At 47.7% G+C, this 24,949-nt stretch overlaps 2 protein-coding genes across 2 annotated transcripts; one reads left to right on the forward strand and one right to left on the reverse strand.

Annotated features, from left to right (window-relative positions):
• Positions 1–145: 145 nt before the first annotated feature.
• Positions 146–14,667, reverse strand: NPS2 (non-ribosomal peptide synthetase nps2; the record flags this gene model as incomplete). The annotated part of the gene is made up of 3 exons (XM_044852752.1): positions 146–283; positions 344–13,769; positions 13,817–14,667. 3 exons carry the CDS (start codon positions 14,665–14,667, stop codon positions 146–148), a joined length of 14,415 nt encoding a protein of 4,804 aa, XP_044705422.1.
• Positions 14,668–22,396: 7,729 nt separating this feature from the next.
• Positions 22,397–24,110, forward strand: SID1 (PAK- GC kinase Sid1; the record flags this gene model as incomplete). The annotated part of the gene is made up of 3 exons (XM_044852753.1): positions 22,397–23,352; positions 23,415–23,985; positions 24,039–24,110. The coding sequence occupies 3 exons, from the start codon at positions 22,397–22,399 to the stop codon at positions 24,108–24,110; spliced, it is 1,599 nt and encodes a 532-aa protein (XP_044705423.1).
• Positions 24,111–24,949: the final 839 nt, after the last annotated feature.

A 24,949-nucleotide genomic window follows, 5' to 3' on the forward strand; every position in this document is an offset into this window, starting at 1 on the left:
GGGAATTCATGATGGGCGGAAATCTTTAACATTGATATACAAAATCCAATTCATGTCTACCATCTACAAAAATATCAAACCCAATCTACAACCCTAAACGCCAAGTATGAAAACAACGAACAAACATCGCTTTCCTCTATAATATCTAAATGTCCCCTTCCAAGCTTTCTGTTATGTTGGCAACTAAGATCAAGGCCTCTTCAGGAGAGATTTGTTGCAAAGAGCCAAAAACTCCAATGGCTAGATTCTTGCCATTAACCGACGCTTCAATATCGATAGCCATCTATAAAATCCTATGTTAGTGTCCATGAAGCTAATTTGGTACAAAGACAAGGCGACTTACCGGAATATCGTTCTTGACAATGTTTTCATGAGAGGACATCCAGGAACGATCAGGCATGCTGTCTTTGACGGCGATATCTCTGTTCTCGGGTACTACCATGATGGAGTTCTCAGTTGGGTCGGCATCGCCAGGGAGGGTTAAGAAATTCACGAATGATGTTATTCCGATCCCTGTCCACTGTGCAATCTCCCAAAGACCAACCTCTGCCCGACCATTGGATGTGATCATGTGAATGTCCCTTTGAATGTCGGCGGCAACAACTGCGAGAGGTCGATTGACAGGCAAGTTGACCCTTAGAGGAACAAGGTTCAAGGTGGGGTAAGTTTCAGGGAGGTCCTCACTAGCAGCTCGATTGGCAAGATACAAACCGAACACAACATCACAGATATTGTTCTGCTTGGCAAGTGCTCTAGCGTAAGCCGAGAGGAACAAAGACTGAAAAGAAACTCCAGACTGGGCAGCAAGGACCTGAATGGGACTGATGTCTGAGATCGCAGACTGTTTCAAATGCGAAGTTCGCATCTTGACATCTACTTCCGAGTTGGCGATAATAGGATTGGTAGATGAGCCCTTAAGATACTTTGTCCAGAATTCTCGTCTTGCAATACGAGCTTCATTCGCAGTGTGGCGTATAGCAAATTGCTTCCACTGTAAGAGGCCCTTATTTTCGATAGTGCCAGCACCATTCAGCAACTCGGAGAGACGCTTCAGTAGTGCTGGAAGACTGACTCCGTCATACAGGGCATGGTGCAGTTTGAGACGTAAGATCCATGTGTCTTTGCCCTCCTGTTCAATATTGGCGTCGACCAATGGCCGGATACAGCAATCTGGGCGTTCTCTCGATTGCGAACTTGACAGCGGATTATCGAGTTTCTTAATAATGATTTGTATGAAGGGCATGGCCGGAGATTGTGTTGCAGCAAAACAGGTTCGTAGCAGCGGTGTTTCAGACACAAGCTTGCCCCAAGCTTGATCAATTTCTCCCAGGCTAGCTGAGGTTTTGATCCGACAGGGAAACTCAGGGAAGAAAACGGATCCATCGGACTTTTCCCATGCGGTCAACATGTAAATTTGCATCGGTAATGCAGGCAGAATGTCTGCATTGTCGTTCTCAATGCCATTGTCGGCAAGTATCTTGTTCGCATCAATGTCAGCGGAAGGCACCCATTCTTTAGCCGTTTCAAGAGTTCGTGAAGATTTCTTGTGCTTGGTGTCAGCCTTTCGAGCCATTTCCGATATGCTTTGGGATTTGATAAGATCTTGTGGGCGGAGATCGATGCCCGCTTTTCGTAGAAGAGACGACACCTTGATGGCACTGATTGAGTCCAGTCCAAGATGATACAGATTATCGGAAAGCTTGATGGAGGAAATAGGTACACCCGAGACTAGATGGAGAACTTCTCGAATACCTAGTTCGTTTTGGTCCCACTCAGTCTTCTCATCTCTTGGTGAATAGTTACTGGAAGCTTCTTCGTGAATTATGCTCTCCGATAGAGCCACTGGAGGCGTGCCACAAATTGACACGCCTCGTTCGCTGAAGGACAGAACTCCAGGGTCTTTCGACTTCAGTAGAAAACCCATGACACTATCTAGCGTCTCGAGAAGGCTCTGAGGACCTCCATCCCAGCTACACTGGGGTTGCAATGCGAGTCTCCACACTAGAGAGCCTGAGACAACCTCAGCTTCCACGCAGAGAGGATACTCTGTGGACGATGACGCTTCAACTGAGGTGAATAGAGAACGATCTGCCGTGTCACTCAATACCGGTGACTTTTGGAGTATGAACAATGTATTGAACAAGTCTTGTCCGTCAACCTTTGCAGTCGATTGAGCTTTGCGTAGAGGATAATGTTGGAAGTCCCGAATGTCAGCCATGTTTTCTTCCAGATAACGCAAGAACTCAGCTACCGAGCCGTGTAGTATACAACGCAAGGCAACTGTGTTCATTGTTGGGAATACCAGACTGTCGGCTCCTTCAAAGTCCCTCCCCGATAGGACAGTACCGAACGTCACGTCTATGCTTTGGATCTGGCGCGCTAGAGTGACCGCCCAACAGGCTTGACAGAGTACCTGCAAACTAACGGACAGCCTTTTGCAGGCTTCGTCTATCGCCGGTAGACTGATGTCCGATACCGACTCAAAGCGCTGAATCTTGTTCTCGACTGCAGGAAGCCAGTCTTTTGTGGGAATGGCTGATGATGGAGCGTCTTGTAAATATTGTATCCAAAAATCATCAGCCCTGCGAGTTGTGGAATCCATCACTCTTGCGATGAATGGTTCTACTGGAGGCCGAGTAATTGGTCTTTCCTCCAGCAGTGCCTGGAGATCTTGGAAAAGCAAACTCAAAGACCATCCATCGTATAGAGCGTGGGCAATGGAAAGGACCATGTATCTTTCTTGGCCAATAAACACCAGCTTTAACTGGAAAAGCTGCTTTTGACCTCGCCCATTCTTAGCCACGGACTTGGCAGCATCGGTAATCAGCTGCAACTCGCTCAGGTCCTCAATTCTTGTTGCCTCAAAATCGATGTCAAGGGATTTTGACACCACTTGGTAAAATGTCATGTCAATGTCCTGACTCTCCACTTGATAAAAGCCTGTCCTTAAAATTGGTGTTTGGTGTATGAGGTGCTTCCAAGCTTGGATGAGCTGTGTAGTATCAACATGGTCGGACACCCGTAGAACATCGTGGTTGAAATAGGACTCAAAGTCAGAATGGATCATTCCAACTACCATTGATTCTTGGAGATGGGTGGGTGGTAACACAGTCTCCACATTGTTCATATCCATCCCTGAAGCCTCAAGATGTTCGCGCAGTCTGTCTCCAATACGCGACAAGAAGTTGTCTCTTGGGGAGTGTGAAGAGTCAGTCGTGAGACTTGCCAGCTCAGTAACCATCTTGGCGATTGTCTGCTGACGCATAATCTGTGAAGGGGCTAGATTGATGCTCTTTCTTTTGAGCTTGGCTGCAAGTTTTATCACATCAATGCTGTCAAGGCCGAGCTCCAGGATGGAGGCGTCTTGCGCAATGTCTGCAGAGTTAATGCCGACCAGTAGAGAGATCTCTTTTTGGATCGCTTGAGCTTCCGACGTCCATTCGAAGTTGTCCTCACTGTCTTTCTCTACAGCTCCACCGTGAAAGCTGTCGGCGAGAGGGATTTTGAAATGCGGAACAGGCACCTCACTCTGTGGTGACTTTGCTGCTAGTTCTGCGAAACGCTCGATCTCGTTAAGGAGGTTGTCCAAGGTCGACTGGGAGAGCACCTGTCCCTGCGCAACAATTGTAAACCGGAGTTTGCCCGTCTGTGTATAGACAGCCTCGAGAGCAAGAGGGTAGTCAGGAGTTACCTCACTGTTCTCAATCTCAAAAGGCAGCTCGTTTTCACCAGTTGTAGCCTGCTCAATTTGGTAAGTGAAGAGAGTGTCAAACAGAGCCCTGCTATGAGAGCACCACTTTTGAATATTCTTCAAAGCGACGTGTTGGAAGTCAAGAACTGAAGCGTTGAACTCATGGCATCGCCGGACTAACGATTTCCAATCCTCATGTTGAATAGCTTGGCGGAAAAAAGGTACGGTATTAAAGAGAGGGCCGATGGTGTTTTCGACGCCTGGGAGATCAATTGCTCTTCCCGACACAACCACGCCAATGGTAATTTGACTTTGAACAAGGTTCTGCAGAACAGAAGTCCAAAGCGCCATTACCACAGCCTGGAGTGTGACGTTGTGCGAAGATCGAATCGCCTCGAAATTCGGGATAAGCATCTCACGCTCAGCAACAAAGACTGGGTCATGGGCGCTGCTCTCATCTGCTGTAATTGGGGAGGGGACCCAACCTTCCAGATGCTTCTCCCAGAAACTCTTACAACTGTCGTGTCTTGTCAAAGGGCCAGAAGTGAGAGCTTCAAAGAAAGAGGGCGCTTTGGTAACAGCGGAATCTGTATAATTTGCAGCCACCCTCTCCATCATGAGATCGAAGCTGTTTCCATCATACAGTGCGTGGAATACGTGGACAGTGAGCAATCTTGATGTGGGTGTTTCGATATAAGTCAACAACAAAGGCTGCGTGATCAAAGATTTGTTCTGTTGTATCCAATTCTCCTTTTGCTCCGCAAGATAGTTTTCGGCCAATCTATCTGAGTCAAAGGCAGTGGATATCCAGGGAAAGAAAGGGTTTCGCAAAGCAACTTGTAAGAAACCATCTGTGGAAGGTACGAAAACAGTTCTCAGGATGCTCTCAGACAGTACCAAATCCTTCCATGCCTGTTCAAGCTTTGTTGCAGTCGTCGTCTGGTGGAGTTTCAACCAGAAAGTATTAAAGTAAGCTCCAGGTTCTTTACTTGTGAGGGACCGCGAAATAATTCCTTGTTGTAGCGGTGAGCATGGTGCAATATATTCGATACCCGCTGGTCCTAGATTGAGACTGTTGCAAACTAAGCCACGATGCCGGTGGGCGTACGCTTGAATGGACTGTTTGGTTTCTCTAGCGAGCTTCTGTCGTTGAGTTGAAGCGGCCTTGGCAAGACAGTTTGCAAGATCACCAATGACAGGGTTCTTGAGCAATATGGTTGGCGACGCTGTATGAAGACCAAAAGATTTCAGAAGCGAGGCCAGTCTTAGTGCTGTGATTGAGTCCACGCCAACGTCAAATATGCTTGTCGTCGATGAAAGATCATATTTGTTGATGTTACTGAACTTCGCCATAGCGTCGTATATTAAAGCGAGAACGTTCTGGGCCCCTTGCGAAATGGGAGCTGTTGTGGCATGAGAAAACTCCATGAGCTTTTCGGGCGCGAGTTCACTGAAGAGTTTCTTCAAGTCCTTTATCTCAGCCTTGTTGTTGGAAGAAAGCGGGATGTAGGGAAGAGAGAGAATATACGTTGGCACCATGTATCCTGGCAACTTGGCACGACAGGCTTCCTTTGCTTTGATAGCTAGGCCCTCTTCATCTGACATAACTCTAAGAGGTCCTGCGGTCGAGTGCTTGCCGACAATAAACGATACCAAGACATCCTTGCCACTAGCTCCATGCCGTGCCACGATCGTCGCAGCGTCGTGGATCTCAGTAACGTCGGAGCGGATGATATGATTGATCTCTGCAATTTCGAGCCGCTGGCCTCGCAGCTTGACTTGGTCGTCAGCCCGGCCCAAAAAGTCGAAGCAGCCATCATGCAGCATGCGTACAAGGTCTCCAGTCCTGTAAACTCGTTCACCAAACTCCTCCAGTATGGGAAAACGTTCCTCTGTAAGTTGGGGTCGGTTGAGGTAACCTTTTCCAACTAGTCTGCCTGACACACAAAGCTCACCAACACCGCCACGTAAAACAGGTGTATTTGTGTTTTGTTTGAATACGAACGAGCCAACGTTGGGGAACTGTTTTCCAATGTTACTGGGTCGGCCATTGACCGGCACACGCTGGAACATGGTAACACCGATAGTGGCCTCTGTTGGACCATAGGCATTATAGATAACAGCCTTCGGTCCCCAAACATCAAGAATCTCCTGCTTGAGCTGTTCGCCACCAGTGATAAAGACGCCACGACAGAGGCTAGGGATCTCATCAGGGTGTGTCAATCGTGCCAAACTTGGCGTTAGATCAATATGCGTAATCCCAAGCTTGTTGATGGATGCTGTCAAGTCGTCTAGAATGAGATCTTTTGGAGCAGCAACAACAGCCATGCCCACAGACCAGCTCCAATACTGCTCGAGGACAGAAACATCAAAATGCAGGGCTGCGAATTGAAGCCAACGTGACTCGGCATCCCAGTGGCCTTTGAAAAGCTCTTGGAAGGCCATCATTGCTTGAACAGCATTGTCATGAGTGATCTCACAACCTTTTGGTGTTCCTGTAGTCCCGGATGTATAAAGACAATAACAGGTGTCTGATGGGGAAATGGCTGGTTGAAAGACAAGTCCTTCTTCTTGTAGTTCATTCAAATACTCGACTTCTACTTCCAAAATAGCAGTCTTGACTTCAAAGTCCAGATCTTCTGAACTCCGTGTAAGAAGACAAGGCGCCTTTGAATCTTCAACAATAAATTGTTTTCGAGCTCTTGGTGCAGAGGGATCAAGAGCAACAAAAGAGCAGCCAGCTTTGAGAATGCCCAGGATGGAAAAGTACGCCTCGGGGCATTTGTCGAAGTGGATTGCAACGATACTGCCAGGGGTGAGCTTTTCATGGAGCATGTTAGCTACCTTGTTTCCCATAATGTTGAGCTGGCGGTAGTCCCATTGTTTATTGAGGCATTTGTCCCCATCAAAAGCCGAAACGAATTCAAGAGCAAGTTTATTTGGGTGGGCAACAGCTCCTAGCTCCACGAATTGATGCAAGAATTGGACAGGAGCATCAAGCTCTGGGTGTGAGGGAGGCAGAACAGAGTATAAGTCTGGGGAAATATGGAAAGCCTCGTCCTCAGCAGCGAGATAATGGGAGGCGATGTGGTTCAGTGAAGAGTCGAATTGTTTCATCAGGAGCTGCGCCTGCTCGCGAGGAAGTACATCGTTGTAGTAGGTTATACACAGACGAACATTGTCATTTTCTGTAGGCTCAATTTCCAACGAAACTGAATACTCGACTCTTGCCTCATCGTTAACTAGCTTCCACGGTAAAGAGGAAGATCTGGTGTCTGGCATTTTTTGATAAGCAATCAGAGTATCGAACACAGGGCCAGCTGGGTGCCCTAGCCATCTCTGAACTTTCCCAAGTGGTGAAAATTGATGTTTGTGAAGGTGCTGATTGTACTCCATCATGTAACTGATCAGCTCGGCATTAGATGTAACGTTGTTCGCCACAATAGGAACAGTATTGAGACATGGAAACGCGACATCTCTTGTCTCATCAGTGGTTCTTCCAGACAGCGCAACACCGAAAACCACCGAGTTCTCACCCAGATATGAGGCTAGTACTCGAGTCCAAGCCGCTTGGATGACTGCTTGAATGGTTACATTTGAGGCTTGAGTAGCACGTTTGAGTTTGGTGAACGATAGGGTTGCCACAGTCGTGTCAGCCAGCATACATCCATTGTCAACTCGCAGCGGGGTCATCAGCGGGAACTTATTGACAACAGCGCTGGTTGCCTTGGCCTCCCAAAAAGCCTTGTCCGACCCTTGTTCGTCCATTGAGCTACTTAGAATAGCAGACACTGCTGGCTCAATCCTTGGCAGTGGTGGTAGTTGTTCGCTCTTAACAAGTCGAGAAAGGTCATCAAGCATCATTTGAAGTCCAGGCGCATCGTAAAGTGCATGGTGGACGACAAATTGCATCAAAGTTTGTTGAGGTGTCTGGACCAGAACCACGGCCCAAGGGGGCTGATGCAACGCAGCAAGAACGCTTTCGCTCGTATCGACCTTAAAACGCAATAAGTCTGATAACTCATCGCTCTTGAGTTCTGCAATCCTCAAGGGCGTTTTCATAGAACCTGATGCATATCTAACCATAGCAAATGAGGCATCAGGGTGTTGGACAGGTATAAATCCAGTTCTCAGCATGGGATGTCTCTCGTGGAGCGATTGCCAAGCCTCTTCGAGACTCTCTAGCGGGACCTTGTCTGTGACAACGTACTCCATTGCATTGAGGTAGTTTTCGCCTCCAGACTGTATGAAAGAAGCCAGCATGGCGGACTGTAAAGGTGTGCAGGGGAGAACTGCTTCAATAGTCGCTGCCTGGGGTAGCCGACCGACGACCTCCGAGTAGACTTGACGTGAGAATTGATCAATGTCGTATCTTCTCAAATCCTCGTTCTCCGTTTTTGAACGGTTTTCCAGAAGTTTAGCGGCGATCTTGGAGCAACTTGGGCATTCAATCACATCAGATGCTGAAATAAAAAATCCGCGCTGACGGAGGATTGAAGCCACTTGAACCGCATTGATACTGTCCAGGCCCAGCTGGAAGATGGTTGTGCGACGCTTAATTTGCTGGTCGCTCACTCCAGAGAGTTTAACCAGAACTTGACGGACTTCTAGCTCAACTTCGCTCCATTTTTCCTCCTCCTCATCAGGCCTTTGCCCTGTGTTGTCTTTCTTTTCGTACTGGGGTTCAAGCTGTTGTAGTACGGAGCGCAAGCTGTCAGGAAGTTCTTCTGCAGTCATTGGGGTCGAATGAGGAGCCATCAAAATAGCCTTGAGTATTAACTTAAAGGCGTCAGCCATGGCTGACGCAACTTCTTCGGTTACAATACTCATGTCCCGATGAAGATTGATGACTAGTGAGTTCAGCCCCGGACAAGGAACTACCTCACACACTAAAGGGATATCCATGTCTCCAGAGTCTCCCTCGAGTATCCAAACATTTTGGTCAATGTCTTGTAACGGCTTCTGTAGCAGGAGTAAGGTGTCAAAGAGGTGTTTACCAGTACGGTTGATACTGCGCTGTATGAGACGTAATGGAGTAAATTGGTATGTGAGAAGCTCCGTGTTTAGGTTTTGCAAGTGTTTAACCATGTTGATGTTGCTTGATGTTGTCGGCAAATCAACTCGAATGGGGATAGTATTGAAACAGGGCGCCACAAGCCTTTCCAGTCCATCCATGTCCAGAGTTCGACCGCTCATGACATTTCCGAAGCACACATCTGGTTGGCGGTATACCATAGCAAGAACAGTGGCCCAGCTTGCTTGACAAACCGAGAGAAGAGTCGCACCAAAGTCACGGAGATGTCCCTGTAGATCGGCAAGGGGCATATCCAGGGATGTGGTGCAAGTGCTCTGATCAATATTGCTCGAACTTGACTGCGTGAATATCGATGATGCCTTGTAGCCTCGAAGGTGCTGCTGCCAAAACTCCTCGGTATCGTTAGGTAGATTGGTCGAAATCCCCAGAAACTCCTTATAAGACACTGGGGGTGGTAGATCCTCGCTACCAGCCAGCGCTTCCACTTCTTTCAGAAGTCGCTCCATAGCCACGCCATCGTAGAGGGCATGGTGGCAGATGAATGAAAGGAACTCAGAACCTCTATATCTAAGAAGCGCTAGAGACACAGGCGGGATCCTAGAGTCAACCGGGTCTGGCAATGACTTCAAATGTTCTTCAATCGCTCCATCGAAAGATGGTTCACTAATATCGAATATTTTCCATGGAATTTCCCAATCTTCCAGGACAACCTGAGCAATAGCATGCTTAGAGTCTGTCGTCGTAGCGAAACAGGTCCGGAGGATATCATGTCTCTTTGACATCGCTTCCCAGTATGACCGGATTGCCTCGGATTCCACCTTCAAACGCAAAAGAACTTTGTTATAGTAGCCTCTTTGTCCCCGAGAAAGCATGGCTTCTTGTAAGGGTGTGCAAGGCAAGACATCTTTGATGGTTTTCAACTCTCTGACGAAGAGTTCCTTAATTTCCGTGGTGAAGGCAGAAGGGAAGAACTCCCTTTGGGTGCCCACGAATGACGTCGCTCTGTATGAATCCTTCCCTTCTAGATACCTCGCCAGTTGGGCGATTGTAGGATTGCGCAAAATGTCAGAGACGGCAACTCGGCCAGCTAATTTTGAGCTTAGACCACGAGCAAGATCAATTGCAGAAATGGAATCTACCCCGAGGACGGTGAAAGGTGTCCATCGACCGAAGCCATCCACAGGTGCTGCCACGGATTCTTTGATGACTTCCGAGATAACCAAGTCCATCTGGCTCCAGTCACCCTCATCTGGGGTTTCTCCGGACAATCGCGACACTTTTTCAAGATAGTGCCGGTCTAGCTTATTAAAACAAGCGTGCAGCCGACGTTTGTCTACCTTTCCGCTCGATGTCATTGGCATAGAAGATATCGATATAAGGTAAGATGGTACCATGTATCCAGGTAAGCGTGATGCCATATGCGCTGCCAGAGACTGTTGAGTTTCATGATCAATCTCTAGCACACGAAATTCAGTAGGTCCATGCTGGGGAACAAAGAAGAGGGCCAGTTGTTTGGTGGAGCTTCCCTCGTGTTGAACTAAAACAGTAGCAGCTGAGGTTGCAAATCCAGCCAGAGTGACTGTGCTATTGATCTCGCCGATCTCGATCCTTTGGCCTCTCAATTTCACTTGATCATCGATACGACCTAAAATCATCAAGGATCCATCGGGAAGCATGCGGCCCATATCTCCGGATCGGTAGAGCCTTCCATACCGGGGATGTTGGATAAACTTTTGCGTTGTGAGCTCTGGCATGTTAAGATATCCTTGAGCGACCTGCGCACCGCCGAAACAGAACTCTCCGACCCAGTTGAGGGGCACGGCGTCAAGGGTCTCTGGGTACAGGACTACAACAGAGGTGTTAGGGAACACATGCCCCAAATGCTCAATATAGTCATCTGCCACCATTTTTTTAACTGTGCAGATATTCGTAGTTTCAGAAGGTCCATAGCCCTGCCACAGCTGGCGATACCATTTGTTGTGTACGGCCTGTGTCATGGGCTCGCCGGCAGTGACAAGGAATTGCACACTGGGGACGTTCGAAGGATTGACGAGGGCAGCCACAGTTGGTGTCATGCTCAGGTGCGTGATTTCAAGCTCGCGTATCGAACGTTCGATGTCCTCTAGAATTGTGTCATTGGTGCCTGCGCATAAACACATGCCGGCGCACCAAGTATAGAATATTTCGAAAACTGATACATCAAAGGCTTGAGAACATGCCTGAAGAAGCCGACCTTGTGAGCTGGAAGGCTTCGGGTACGTCGCCTCGAGATGCTCAATATTTGCTGCAATGCTCTGTTGCTGAACAGCGACGCCTTTTGGAGTTCCTGTAGTACCTGACGTATAAACCACGTACGCAAGTCGAGATCCATCAACTTCATTGTCCAAGTTGACTGTGGAGAATTCGCTGAGCAACTTGGTCTCAATATTAATCTTTGACAATCCAGGCATAGACGGCAATTGGCTGAATGAAGCATTGTCAACCAAACAGAACTTGATCTCGGCCTGTGATAGGATCTCGCAAGTACGGGCAAGGGGTGTTGAAGGGAGAATTGGCAGATATCCACACCCGCACTTGACAATAGCCAAAATTGATGCATATAGAGCAGGTGATTTTTCCATAACCACAGCCACCACCTGACCAACTCCGATATCACAGCTTCCCAAGTAATGCGCGATCTGGTTTGCATAGTCATTTAGTTCGCGGAATGACCAAGTGATATGGCTCGCAGCTTCCAGGGAGGGGGAAAAGAGTAGGGCATCTTCTTCGGGACATTTGCGAACTACATCCTCGAAAAGTTGCGCCAAGTCAGGGACTCGTTGGGGAGGAGATACGTCAATGTTATCAATGGAAAGGGTGCATTTGATGTCCCTCAATGCACACTTGATCTCCTGAGTAGGCCGTTCCAAAATTGAATGGGCCAACGCCTCAAACTGATCAACCATGTGCTGAACTGTTGCTCGTGGTACGATCGCTTCATGATATGTAACTTGTAACACAAAACCATCCTCTGTCGGCTCGACTTCGAACAAGATGGGTGTTTCCAAGCGGTCAAGATGAGTGGCTTCTTTTATCGTGCATTCTGTTCTCTCTGAGCTAGCGAGTGACTCCTGGTACACAAAGAGTACGTCGTACAGGCTCTCTCCAGGTTGTAAACCGACTAACTTCCTGACCTCTGACAGGGAGACGGTGCAGTATTGCATGATCTTTCTGTTGCTAGATTGTAGACTGTTGAGTAAGTCCAGGCCGACAGATATCTTATCAAAGTCTATCCTGACGGGCAGCGCAGCAATACAGGGCCCAATGATCTGCTCAATGTCTATCAACGGAATAGTTCTTCCAGATGTCACTGAACCAATGGTGATATCTCGTGATCCTGTGATACTGGACCACAGCAAAGCTAGCGATGCCTGGAACAGAACCTGGGGGCTAAACCCATTCTTCTGGGCTTCAGTAGTGACTCTTTCGTGAGAGAGTGACATAGACCTTCGGAATGAAAGAACCTCACTCGAGTGAACAAACTTATCGCGCAACTTGGGTAGCGGTGTTTGCTTCCATCCAGCGAGATTTTCAGTCCAAAACATTCGTGCATCATCACTGGTTTGCTGTTGGTAGAAATTGACAACTTCGCGAAACGATGAATGCTCCGATACTGGTTCTTGCAAAAGCAGCTTAGACCAATCAGAAAGCAGAACATCCATGGACCAGCCATCATATAGTGAGTGATGTATCTGCAAAAGGGCACGGGATTTTTCATCCCTAGGATCTCGTTGAATATGAAGTCTCATAGGGAAGCAAAACTCTTCGGGTGATGAAAGCGAAAAGTCACCTTGAACCTGGTCAACGATTGAGATTTGCTCAGGTCGAAGTTCCTTGAAAACAAGTGTGACAAAGCTTCCATCGGCAATTGCAAATCCCGAACGTAGAATTGTATTCTTCTGTGCCAGTTGTGCGAAAGATTCACATATTTGGTGGGCAGAATAAGTGATGGGAATAGTGAGCTCGATCTGGTTACAGTAAGCAGTTGAGTTGCGGGACGTTTCAGCCAGCATAGCCGCCTGCAATGGAGTACATGGGATTATTTCTTCAATCAAGCCATTCATATGAGCTAGTGTGGTGTTCTGCTGAAAAAATTGGCTGAAGTCCAGAGAGGGGGTTGCCAAGGTTGGCAGGGAGCTGGCAGTTTGATTTTGTATCTGCCTCCGTGCAGCGAAAATAATGTCGAATACAGTTTTCGTTGTGAGAAGAACAGTTGTATCAATACAATATCCTGCATTCCGAAGCCCAGAGGCAAGTTTGATTGCTCTGAGAGAATCCATCCCGATAACAGAAAGAGGCGTGGACTTGTTGACTTTGAAATTCATGACACGAGACACGACTGCTAGAAGCTCTGACTCGAATTTATCCACAGGTTCAGAGTCTGCAATATCTTTCGACATAGCTTCTTTGTGTTCCTCGTACTCTGACTTGAGCCTCTTCCTGTCGACTTTTCCGCTAGGTAGACGAGGAAATTCAGACATCAGAATTATTTCTCCGGGAACCATGTACTGCGGCAGCCAATCTCCACAGTGCTTCAGAATAGCATCTTCTGTGACACCTGCATCCACAGCGCAGAACACCACCAGGATAGATCTCACCACTGCTGCTACAGCGCTATGGCACCCTGATGTGCGAAGAACAGCTTGTTCCACTTCGCCTAGCTCCAAACGTTGTCCTCGTAGCTTCACTTGCCCATCTGACAAGCGACCGAAGCATTCCAACTTTCCGTTCGGAAGTAGCCGGGCCTTATCGCCTGTGCGATAAATACGACCAAAGGGCGAATCAACAAAAACCGAATCTGTCTGTTCGGGCCGGTTGATATACCCAGTCGCTAGTTGGTAGCCACCTACAGCTAGCTCTCCAATCTCCCCCTGGGGCAGAATTCTTATCTCAGATTGCTCGCTATCTGAATCAAGAATCTCAATGATAAAACATGAGACGGTATCTAAGGGAACACCGATGTTTCCCGTTGAAGAATCAGAAGAAAAGTCCGCTTGAAGTGTACTTTGAACATGTTAGCCTGGAACTTTGACCAGAATCTTTCGACTTACCAGTGAATAGTTGCCTCAGTCGGACCATACATTGCCCAAAGCATGCTGGGTCTGTTCTCATCGCCTCCAAACTCTTCGACAACTGGTGCATTAAGCATCTCACCGATGGTCAACAACACCTTGAGGTCCGGTGCATTCGCTCTTGTCCGCAACAGGCTTCCAGCGACTGTTGGCGTGAGCTCACAAGCATCTACCTCCATGGCGCGCAATACTCCAGGGAGATCATCCAACATCTCGATTCTTCGCACGCTGACTAAAGTTGCACCTCGGAAAAGGGGGAAGAATATTTCAAAAACAGAAACATCAAATGTTGGTGCTGCGAACTGTAGAAAACGTGAAAATGATGGAATGTGTCTGTCGTGTGCAATAAGAGCTTGAGTTGCAGCATCATGGGAAATTCCCACGCCTTTGGGTGTTCCTGTTGATCCCGAAGTATACATGACATAGGCCAGGTCTTCTGGTTTAGGTACTCGAGTAGTGACCTCGGTCGACAGACTTTGCAAAGTAGGACTTTTCGCTCCTTCCTCATCAACAATAATTACAGTTCCACTGATGCCGTCGGGTATCGCAGAGACAAGCTCTCTTGACACAAGCACCACTGTTGCGGCTACATCGCCAAGAATGAATTTCACCCGTTCCGGTGGTGCATCAACGTTCAGAGGACAGAAGGCCCCTCCAGCCTTCAAGATGGCCAGAAGGGATATATAAAGTGACGGAGATTGATGGATTAGGACAGGGACAACGAACTGGCCCTGTGCATTGCCCGAGGCATTGGCGATGCGATGGGCAAGGGACGTTGCAGCTTCATGAAGCTGATAATAGGTAAAAGCAGCACGCTGGCTGCTTCCCATGTGGTCCAGAGCAGTTTGTTGGCTAGGAGGCTTAACCAGTTGGTGTAAGAGATGTGGTCCAGGCTGCCTAGACGGTTGTGCATTAATGATCGAAAGCCCAGTGAGCTCCATTGTTACTTCAGTCAGTCTCACAGCTTGTTGGTAGACTGGAAGACAAGTTAGTTAAAAATGATGACGATTTTAGGTATTCGAGGTAATGATGCTAATAATGATAGGAGTGATGGAGGGTGGTTTCGATCGACAGATGACACCAGTAACAATCAAGACTGGCGACAGTAGCGGCAACATTGGAGGTGTGTGCATGAAGCAGAACGTATGGCCCTTTTAGGGAATAATTTGGTCAGCCAGAAGCCTCATCCCGGTGCATGAATCACAGGCCAACTACAATAAGAGAAAATAAGGTGGACTAACACCAGGTTGCTTTGGTCACTTAATGACCACGCGGGACCAGGACTCGGGACGAGTGGGCATCAACCGGGGTACAAAACACGGACGCCGCGAATTGGAATTGCGACAAAACAAACGGTCGTAAGCCGTGTTAGAATCGGCGTCACGGTGATTCGCTCGACAAAAACTCGAGGCGTGGGATGTGATACAATGCGGTTGACCTGATCGAAGGGGGCGTGTGGATGATAGTGTAATTCAGCCTGTCAACGTCGAGTAATTACTCATCGAGCCGCGAGAGTGGCAGGTACAAGCAAAACCCGGCTATAATAGTGTTCTGCATGTGCATGGTTAGCAGCCATGACAATTTGAAAGGAGGGGCAGTCAAAGCATGTACCAGGTCCAGGAGAGGTAAAAGTCAAGACCCTGACGTGAAGCTGTTGATGTAGCGTTGCGTTTGGCTGATTGAACTAAAGTGGTGTGAGCCGAGATACCTTGATCTCTGTTTTGGATGCATGTATGGTGGACCTCTTTGCCGTCGGGAGTACAATAAAATGAGCTTACTATGTATTATGCTAAAATTGGACAGCACTATCTGTTCCAGAATACGGCGTAAGTGCGTGTGGCAGCGGTTCCTTCATCGACAAGGCGATATGCCGTTGGTGCCAAATGAGTAGGAAAAACGCTCAGTGGATTGCGTCACGACTTGGTTGACGCTCTATTTAGTCGCCGAATATGACAGGCTTACTCGAAAGTTGGCTTCATCAGCTACTTCAAGTCTACCCTATGCCCGAAATAAGAGCGTACAGGCCAAATCGCGAATAATGACTCCCGTCATCTGCTGGGTAGCAAATATAATGGTTGGGCTTATGAAATTCGTGATTCCGTATTTGGTAGCTCGGTTGATCACACTGGGCCTTAGATCGGAACCAACCCCGACAAGGGAAAGGGTGGTCCAATTTTGCACTTCGACACAGGATGCCTGGTAAGTCGTTGGGTAAAAAAAGGGTTTTGGCGGCAATCGAGGCAAAGAGAATTGCAGGCTTGAAGGCTGATATCATGTGTGTAGACGAATACAACACTAGTTGCAGGCCAAGCGATTACACTTGCCCGTTGTAACCGTCAACTTAGGTCTCAGCACTTGATGAACTTTGCGACGGATAACCTCGTTGTTTTTGGTTCATGCAGGCGAAGGATCCTCAACGGGTCGCCCCGAAATGAAGGGAGCCACATTCCGACAAATGATTATGCTTGCGGCATCCATAGGTTTTTTTTTGTCCGATCGGCATGCGTTTGTAATAGAAGAGCGAGGATACAAATTGGAATACGTCCGATACTCTCCTGTATCAGACACGGACCAACACCCAACAACCTTGCCGATGTTCCGGCGAATATATGTCTTTACCTATGGAACAGAACGCTGAGGCAGAAAGCCGGAGAGGTCTGGGTTATAGAACGGACGCCAAGGGTAGATAGTAGTGTGAGGAGAGGGATGCGCGGAATGCAATTGAGTAAGAAATTATGATCAAAACATTATAGGTGAATGCAAGAGATCCTCTGCAGAGTAGAACGTGGTCAACGCGACGCGACGCAGGGAAAAGGCAAAAGGGAAACGCCAACACAGGACTTTTGTGTATAAGATGAAAAGTGTATTGAACAATCCGAGGACTGGTCGAGACGATTGAACGCTTGCTGACTTACCTGTTCTACAAGATATGAAGAATATCAATCAATGAAGACGCGAGAGAGCCATGCTATGCATTCAATGAACAAGTGGTGTGTCGATTAGGAAATAACATTGGTGCAGAAATCAAACCGACAACGGAAAGGGTTGAAACCATTACTCAATCTTCGAAGTGACGATACCTCAAAGCGATCAAAGAGTTTGTCATGGACAAGGGCAAACCCCTGGCTCATCGATTGAGAAGGACCCATACTCGGTCGGTGCAGTCTCGGACACCCGAGGGGATGCGGTTCAGAATGGTGAATGACACCGTAACGTGGGACCTAGGCGAGCTTTGGACTCGATTGTAGAAACAAAATACTAAGTAGCACAAGATCCGTCGGTTTGTGGCTACCTAATGCGACGACAACAACGACGACGTTAGGGGCGGTTAAACGAATGGAGTTGAGCGGCGTCAGTGGCTGGCACTGGAGCAATAGCAGACTCATCACATGGTGCAGCTGTAGATGAAGCCTAAAAAACGGGTGACAAGCAATGTCCAGGGTTCAGGACAACAGACGAGAATAGGTAGGCAGGTAGGTAATTGAAAGCAATGATGAAGCAGGAGTGATGATGGTGGAGTTTAGGCCCTGGTCTTTAGTTAGGCCTTGGATGATGCAAGGTGCAGGTGGGGGAACAGAAGGGAGGTGTGGGCTGCCTCTTCATACGTTGAGGACCTGAGTTTGGAAGGTGCATTTATTCATTGGTTGACTTTCCTTGCTGCGGGCAGGAAGGTACCCTATTCTCACTGACCTGAATTATCAGCTATCACAAAACCTCTTGGATGAAGAGAGTTTGAGGTGTTATATAGAAAAAAGACCCGGTTTTACTTTTTATGGATTGACCCAGTATATTGAACTGAGGGTGGGAAGAGTGCAATACTATGAGAAAGAAAAAAGAAAAAAGAAAGAAAAAAGAACAAGAAAAAATTGTCAGATTGAGGCATTGCACACAGCAGGCGACATGCTGATCTTCGACTTGATCTAATCAGATAACCTAATAGTTGATCCATGTTCAAATACATGCATGGGACCCACGTCACCTTTTAGAAAGTTTCCCGAGAAGTACAGAATGAAGATTGCTTTTGTAACGATAAAAAGATCTTGTCAGTAATGAGTAGGTGGCCAAGGTCTCTTCAATAATATGCAGCTTTCAATACAATAGCCGTAAGAGAGAGAAAAACTTCCAGAATGTCTTTCGACCTCCAGAAGTTTGGTGGTGAGCTTGTAACGCCTACCAGTAGGTACCTGAGCGTTCTACAACGAATATAAACCCTACGCCCTCATTTACATAGAAAATCACATATTACAGAGACGAAGATCTAAAATAAGTTTATTATTCAACTTTGAAGAAAAGTGCCAATTCCATTCCTGGACCTCGGGAAGTTAAAACGGTCCGTCCTCTTTCTATCTGTAAAATCTCTGCCTTGCACCATAAGTAACCGCTCCGCTGTTCATCTGCATGTCGACAGAACCTAAAACAAATTCGGTACCTGATGGTGGTCTGTGGCTTCGCATCGACTCATTGCCAGGGGTTCTTGACGGGAGCTCTTGTGGGTACTACTTGGGTCTTCCCATTTGGGGTCAAAAAAAGGATAGACGCCGTCGAGTTGGGTGCTGTTCTAGAGAACGAACCAACAACGATTGTTGTTGACTGCCGGAGCGTTGGTAAGATCCAGATGTTCTAGATTGCGGAATGTAATGTATCTAAAAACAAGGGTCTGAAGTTGTACGAGAGAACAAGAAACACCAGGTGTCGGGATATGTACATATGTACTACCTACGCTGCTACGTACGGCGCAGAAAACATCTTACGGTTTCGCCGATCCCATCGTGCCATACCACGGGTATTTCCAGAGTTGTCGTCCCATCAATGCGTGTCTCATGCATAACTCGATAGTGTTTCCATTGCAACATAATGAACGCATCGACAAGGGGCAAACATCCCTGCCGCGTTCCGCTTGCTGCAGTCTCAGAATGTCTCGAAAAAGATTCACAATCTAATCAATCAATGGAACGGCTTTTGCGAAACCACTGTCCGCTAGTCCGGCGAATCTTGATCGTCAAACATGGCTGCAAGCCCGACTCTGAATATCTTATCGATCAGCGGCGAATTGGGGCTGAAACGCTAACTCACCTAGCTTGTACTGTAATCGGCCAAGTCTTCTCGACAGGGACGGCCCCTTCGATTCACGAGCGAGGAAAATTTTTCTCTCTGCGACTACGGATACCTCCCGTGTTGTTTGAGTTCGATCGGTACCTGGCCCCAAAGAGTGAAAACATAGCAATCCAACCCGACCTCTTGCAAGGGGCCTAGTCCATGCAACCAGGGCTAGTGCCTAGGAGAGGACGGACCTTTGGGGATCGGGAGCCAGTCAAGTTGAGGCTGGCGTGCTGCGCTACTGTGACTTGGCTAATTAGATCTTATCAGATCCGGTTTATCAGATCATCAGATAATTCCCTCATCTCCACACTGGAGTGTATTAGTCTTCAGAATCCGCTTCAAGTTGTCAACGCTCCAATCAACAAACCAAGTCCAACCCTCACTCTGTGGGACTCGCCCCCCATTTCCCTCGAACGACATTATTCTGCGAGTGATCGACCTTTTGGTGTCCATTTATGCCGTCAAAGCCGTTCTTCGCCGCCCTCTTTGCTTGTCAGAATTTTCTTCGTTCTTGTTTCAGGGATTGACGTCGTATCGTATCGACCGGTGTGAGGCTTCACATATGAACCGGAGGTAGGTGGGGGCTGTCGAAAGCCGTCATCGGCCAAAACGTCTGAGTTCAGGCCCTTTGCCACACCATGTCACGTCCACTCCCACGCTCACAATCCCCCAGAGCAATACGTAGCGTAGCGTATGTATTCAGGGTCTGCATCGACCCATTGCAGTAGCAACCAGTAACTTGATCCTTTTGGCGAATTCCCTTCCTCTATTCTGAGTGCTCCGGCACTAAGACTCTCTGCCGTGACCCCTTGTCCGGGAGTGGCCAGGTCTAGAGAGTTCGCCAAGACCGCCTCTGGACGTTTTGCCATGTCAATCTTATCTGATCCTTTTCCCGAGTATGACCACCGGCATCGCATCAATTTTGCCTAGTTCCGCGCTGCGTTACCGGGAATCCCTAGTTAGCTCTGCATCACATTAGAGGAAAAACTTCCACTTCCTCCGACCAACCATCAACACTCCGCTTTGCATAGGCGAAACTGTGGAGGAATAGAGAAACAATGCTCTCAACCGAAAAGAAGCGTTCAGGTTAAACAACAAATGGACCGAGAAGTAGACGATATTTTCGCTGCTGTATTGAAGCAAGTGGTGCATAGCAAGCCTGGTATGCTTCAAACTTAGACAGGTTGCACGACACAACACCCACTTTTTAATTAAAGATGTCAACGCACATGGATCGCCATGCACGAAAGGCGCCTTACTACATACCAAGTCGTATCGTATTCGTCCATATAGGTAGGCAGACGATGGGTATATGTCTAAGATCATCGGTTGCCAAACTTTAATCAGATTTAACGACTCTTGTCAAAGAGATAGTCTGTTGAGAGTTTATGCTTGTTCAGACTCTGGGTTTTCAGTCATCTAATGTCTATCGTTTCCTTGTTGATCGTCTAATGCCAGTCCAAAGGTCCTAGCCTAGCCGCCACGCATCCCTGAAGAGTCCCAAGTCACCCACGCCGGTGCTTGCGACCGGTTTGGCTGGTGCTGGGAGGCTGACTGCTGGACCCGCAGACCAGCATGATGGTTGATTCTACTCGGGGATTAAGGTGCAGTGCGTTTGTAGGTGGACTGGAAGTTTTCCCTCACCTTCACGCTACGGAACTTCACGGCGTCGATGAGGTCCCACGAGGAGGGTCCACGAGGTACGCCGTGGCCATGGACGCGGAGGAGCCACCTCAGAGACGTTCGATTAACTGTGACTGACTGTGCGACATTTTCCTTCCATTTGCATTCCCTTGCAGCTTGGTGACCGGTCTAACCCATTGTTTCCAATGTATGGTGCCAATAATGGTGATGATGCCGCGGCTAAAAGAGTCTTCATATGAGGCAAAGGATGACTGTGATCGATTTGTTTGAATAAAATTTTCAGAATTTTTGTTAATCTTTATTGATTGACATGTTATGCTCAGGAAACAACTGCTTACAATCAAGGCCTTGAAGGTGATATAGTACTAGGGTAGGTGCTAACCAGAACCCAGTTTTGGCAGGTGTATTTCCCTTGGACGAATATTATAACAACTTATATGGAGATATTGCACCATCAGGAACCAGCATAAAAAGTGAAAAGAAATAAAGCATGCGAAAAATATACAACGGAAGATGCCCAAAGATGGTATGTATGACCCCTCCAAGCTAGAGCTCCAAAAGGTTGGTGTTTTCTTTCATTTAGTTAGCTGGCGCTGGATACACCCCCTCCCATAGCAGCTTTAGCCCACCCATTTCCCGATCCCACCCTTGTTTTTGAAGAACTAAATTAGGCTGCACGCTACTCATGATTAGGGCCTAGGCTTTGGTTTTTGGGGGCTTACAAGCTTCTAAACTGACGTTGACTGAATGAATTCCGTCACCATTTCTATTCTCTTTACAGTGCAGCAACTGACCAAGATTCCTTTCTGCCGTTGTGATCCAACTCATCGCTTGGCAACCGTAGCTCCACGTTGGCTTCCGGGACAAGGATGTACGGCACTTAGACCAAGAAAAGAAACGAAAAGAAACGAAAGCCTGCAATAACAATCCTTTCCATCGCTCTGATGCAGTGGGTTTAGTTGCGTTCTTTAGGTACCTACGTAGTGTCCCCATCATGGATGCTTTCCATGTATCATGGTTCCATCGCAAATGTACCTCCTCCCCATACGTACGAGCTTGACAAGGTTGTATTATACATGGGGAACTTTGACTGATAGACTAAGTTATGTACTCGTATCCGCCTCTTCCATGTACCTCTTCTGGGAGTGCTCTTCTCATGTAATGAAATGTAGGAACCCCTTCCCTCTCTGATGGAGAAGAACTTTACCGTGAGCTGTAGTCCATGATAGGTAGTAGGGATTTGCTTCTTCGTCCTCTTGAGGGCCCATCGTCCGTTCCTAGTTTGAGAATGGGACCGAATCAATGGGCTCCTTGTAGATCAGAGTCCATCCCATACCATCCCCGTCTACTCTAAAACTACAAAATGCCCATATCTCCCCCATCTCTCGGAACCATCCCGTTCCTCCATTCTTTCTATCATCCATAAAGAAGCTTCACCTTTACCTTTTCAAGACCTTTGTGGGATTGGACTGGACTGGACTACATAGGAAGCTACCCATTCATTATTCATCATCAGAGTCAGACCCTCATCGTGTCACTCTTATTCATTCTATATCCTCACCCAAACATCGCAGCTTCTTCTCTCAACCTTCCAACTCTTATATAACTCACTTTTGTTCATTAACCGACTCGGCTGATATTTGCCTGGAATTTCAAAAGGGCATTTATATTTAAAATTGCCTACATACCCAGTCGAATTTCTGCCGACTCCTACCCATCTCGACTTCAAGGCTTCAATCTATACACACATTTTGTGTTAGCCTCACTATTTCTTTCAATAGTTACATCACCCATCAGAACAAAAAATCAGTCATTATGAGTCCCCACAGCGAGATTTCTTTCTCTGGCTCAGATGCTCCGGTATCTAACGGTACCAACGGACATTCTAACGGCACCAACGGTATCAGCAACGGTCACATGAATGGCCACAGCAACGGCAACGGTGCTCCCTCAGCCGTCCGCCATGGACCTCGTATTCACAAGGAGAGATCGCGCTACCTTGAGACAGCCCCCGCAGACTCAGAATTCGATCTCATTTGTGCCGGTTTCGGCCCTGCTTCCCTGGCCGTCGCCGTCGCTATGCACGATGCTATCGCCGAGGGCAGGAATCTTCGCCCTGACGGCACAGCTCCCAAGGTCCTCTTCCTTGAGAAGCAGCCCAAGTTCGCATGGCACGCCGGTATGTTGCTTCCTGGAGCCAAGATGCAAATCTCCTTTATCAAGGATATGGCTACTCTCCGCAACCCACGATCTGAGTTCACTTTCCTCAACTACCTCCACAGCCAAGGTCGTCTAGTTGACTTCACCAACCTGGGCACTTTCCTGCCTGCCCGTACTGAGTACGAGGACTACCTCCGCTGGTGTTCCTCTTGGTTCGACCACGTCGTCAACTATAACAACGAGGTTCTTTCCATCTCCCCCGAGAGCAAGGAGGCTGGTGCTGTCAAGACCTTTACGGTCCAAGCCCGCAATGGCAAGACTGGCCAGATCCAATCTTTCCGCAGCCGACATGTTCTTGTTGCCGCTGGTGGCCAGCCTTCCCTCCCTAAGAGCCTTCCCGCAAAGCACCCTCGCGTTCTGCACTCTTCCCAATTCGCCAACTACGCCCCTCAGATCCTTACCAAGCAGAATGCTCCGTACCGAGTTGCTGTCATCGGTGCTGGTCAAAGTGCCGCCGAGATCTTCAACAACGTCCAAAACCTATATCCCAACTCCAAGACCTATCTTATCATGCGCCAGGAGTTCCTCCGCCCCAGTGATGACTCTCCTTTGTAAGTTATTTACCTGCACATGCCTACTCAGACTTGAACCTTTGACTGACCATGACGTACAGTGTAAACTCCATCTTCAACCCTGAGTACATTGACAACCTGTGGCCACGATCTGTCAAGGCCCGCGAGACCCTGCTGACTGAGGCTCGTGCGACCAACTATGGTGTCGTTCGTCTGGAGCTTATTGAGCACCTTTTTGAGAAGATGTACGACCAGAAGCGCGAGATTAGCGACGATGAGACCCAGTGGCCCCACCGAATCCTTTCAGGACGCGAGATTGCCAGCGTCGACACCAAGGGCGATGCTCTCGAGATCAAGGTTCAGCGCGTAAACGATGGCCCTCTCGACGGCTTCGTTGATCAGGAGGTTTTTGATGTTGACTTGATTATCGCTGCTACTGGTTACAAGCGAAGCGCCCATATTGATATGCTTAAAGATGCCTGGACCATGCTCCCCAAGACTGTATCGGGACGCAACGAGTCCCTCAAGGGAGCCAATGGCTGGAACGTTGAGACGCAAGATGGTGAGCGCAAACTGGCTGTCGGAAGAGATTACCGAGTCAAGTTCTCTCCTGGCACCGTTGCTGATGACTCTGGCGTCTGGTTGCAAGGCTGCTGTGAGGGTACCCACGGAGTAAGTGAAACACTATTGCCTTAGTATTTATCTGTACTAACATTTTTCCCAAGTTGAGCGATACACTTCTCTCTGTTCTGAGCACACGTTCGGGCGAGATCGTTCAGTCTATCTTCAAGCAATAAATTGTCACGACAGCATGAATAAATGGAATGTTTAATTGGAAGTGTTATGGGTTACCACGGGCAGCGAAAATGGTTGGTTGGACTCGAAGGAGAAGTCCTCTGGCTAGCATCTTTTTTATATCCTATTTTTTTTATATCTCTTTGTTGTCAATATTATCATTGTCTAGAGATGGTGCGAACAAAAAGGTGGATTTGTTTTGTGGTGTTTTGTAGATATTAGAATCATACCATTACATGGAGAAATGTCCATACACAACAAGCTTCACTGTAGAAGATATCCTTTATTTGTGCCTGTCAGGGCACGCTGCTTAGGCTATTTTAAATAATCCTTATCTAGCTCTTAATATCTGCTACACTTTAATCATTACACAGCTCAGTATGACTTCATAACCTTTGCCTTTTCCTATACCGAGTGTTGTTGTTATCCTGTAAGCGTAGTATCTCCGCTACTCCGGAACGGATCAGTTTCTATAATGGGCAGTATCGATGAGAATCTCCCGATCAAGCGAGAGTGGTATCATTCGGCAGGCAACGTAGAATCATGCAGGCGGCGCATAAGTTGGACGGGCTTCAATAGCGATCATTCCAATATCAAATCTGGCCGGCTCCGGGGCTCAGGCTTTGGTATTGAGCCATTATACCCTTTCCTGGAAGACTAATGTTGAAGAACTCTGCCACTCTCTAGATATTATTGATGTAAAGCCGGGCCGGACATCCTTTGCCACACTGCACACACTTATTTGCCAAGACTTTGACTATATCGGTGGTACGCTTATTGCTCAAAGCAAGGGTGGTTTTTTTTTTTTTTTTGCACACTCAAAGAGGTATAACCAAGTCAG

Source organism: Fusarium poae, chromosome 3, assembly GCF_019609905.1.
Source record: "Fusarium poae strain DAOMC 252244 chromosome 3, whole genome shotgun sequence".
NCBI classification, from domain to species: domain Eukaryota; kingdom Fungi; phylum Ascomycota; class Sordariomycetes; order Hypocreales; family Nectriaceae; genus Fusarium; species Fusarium poae.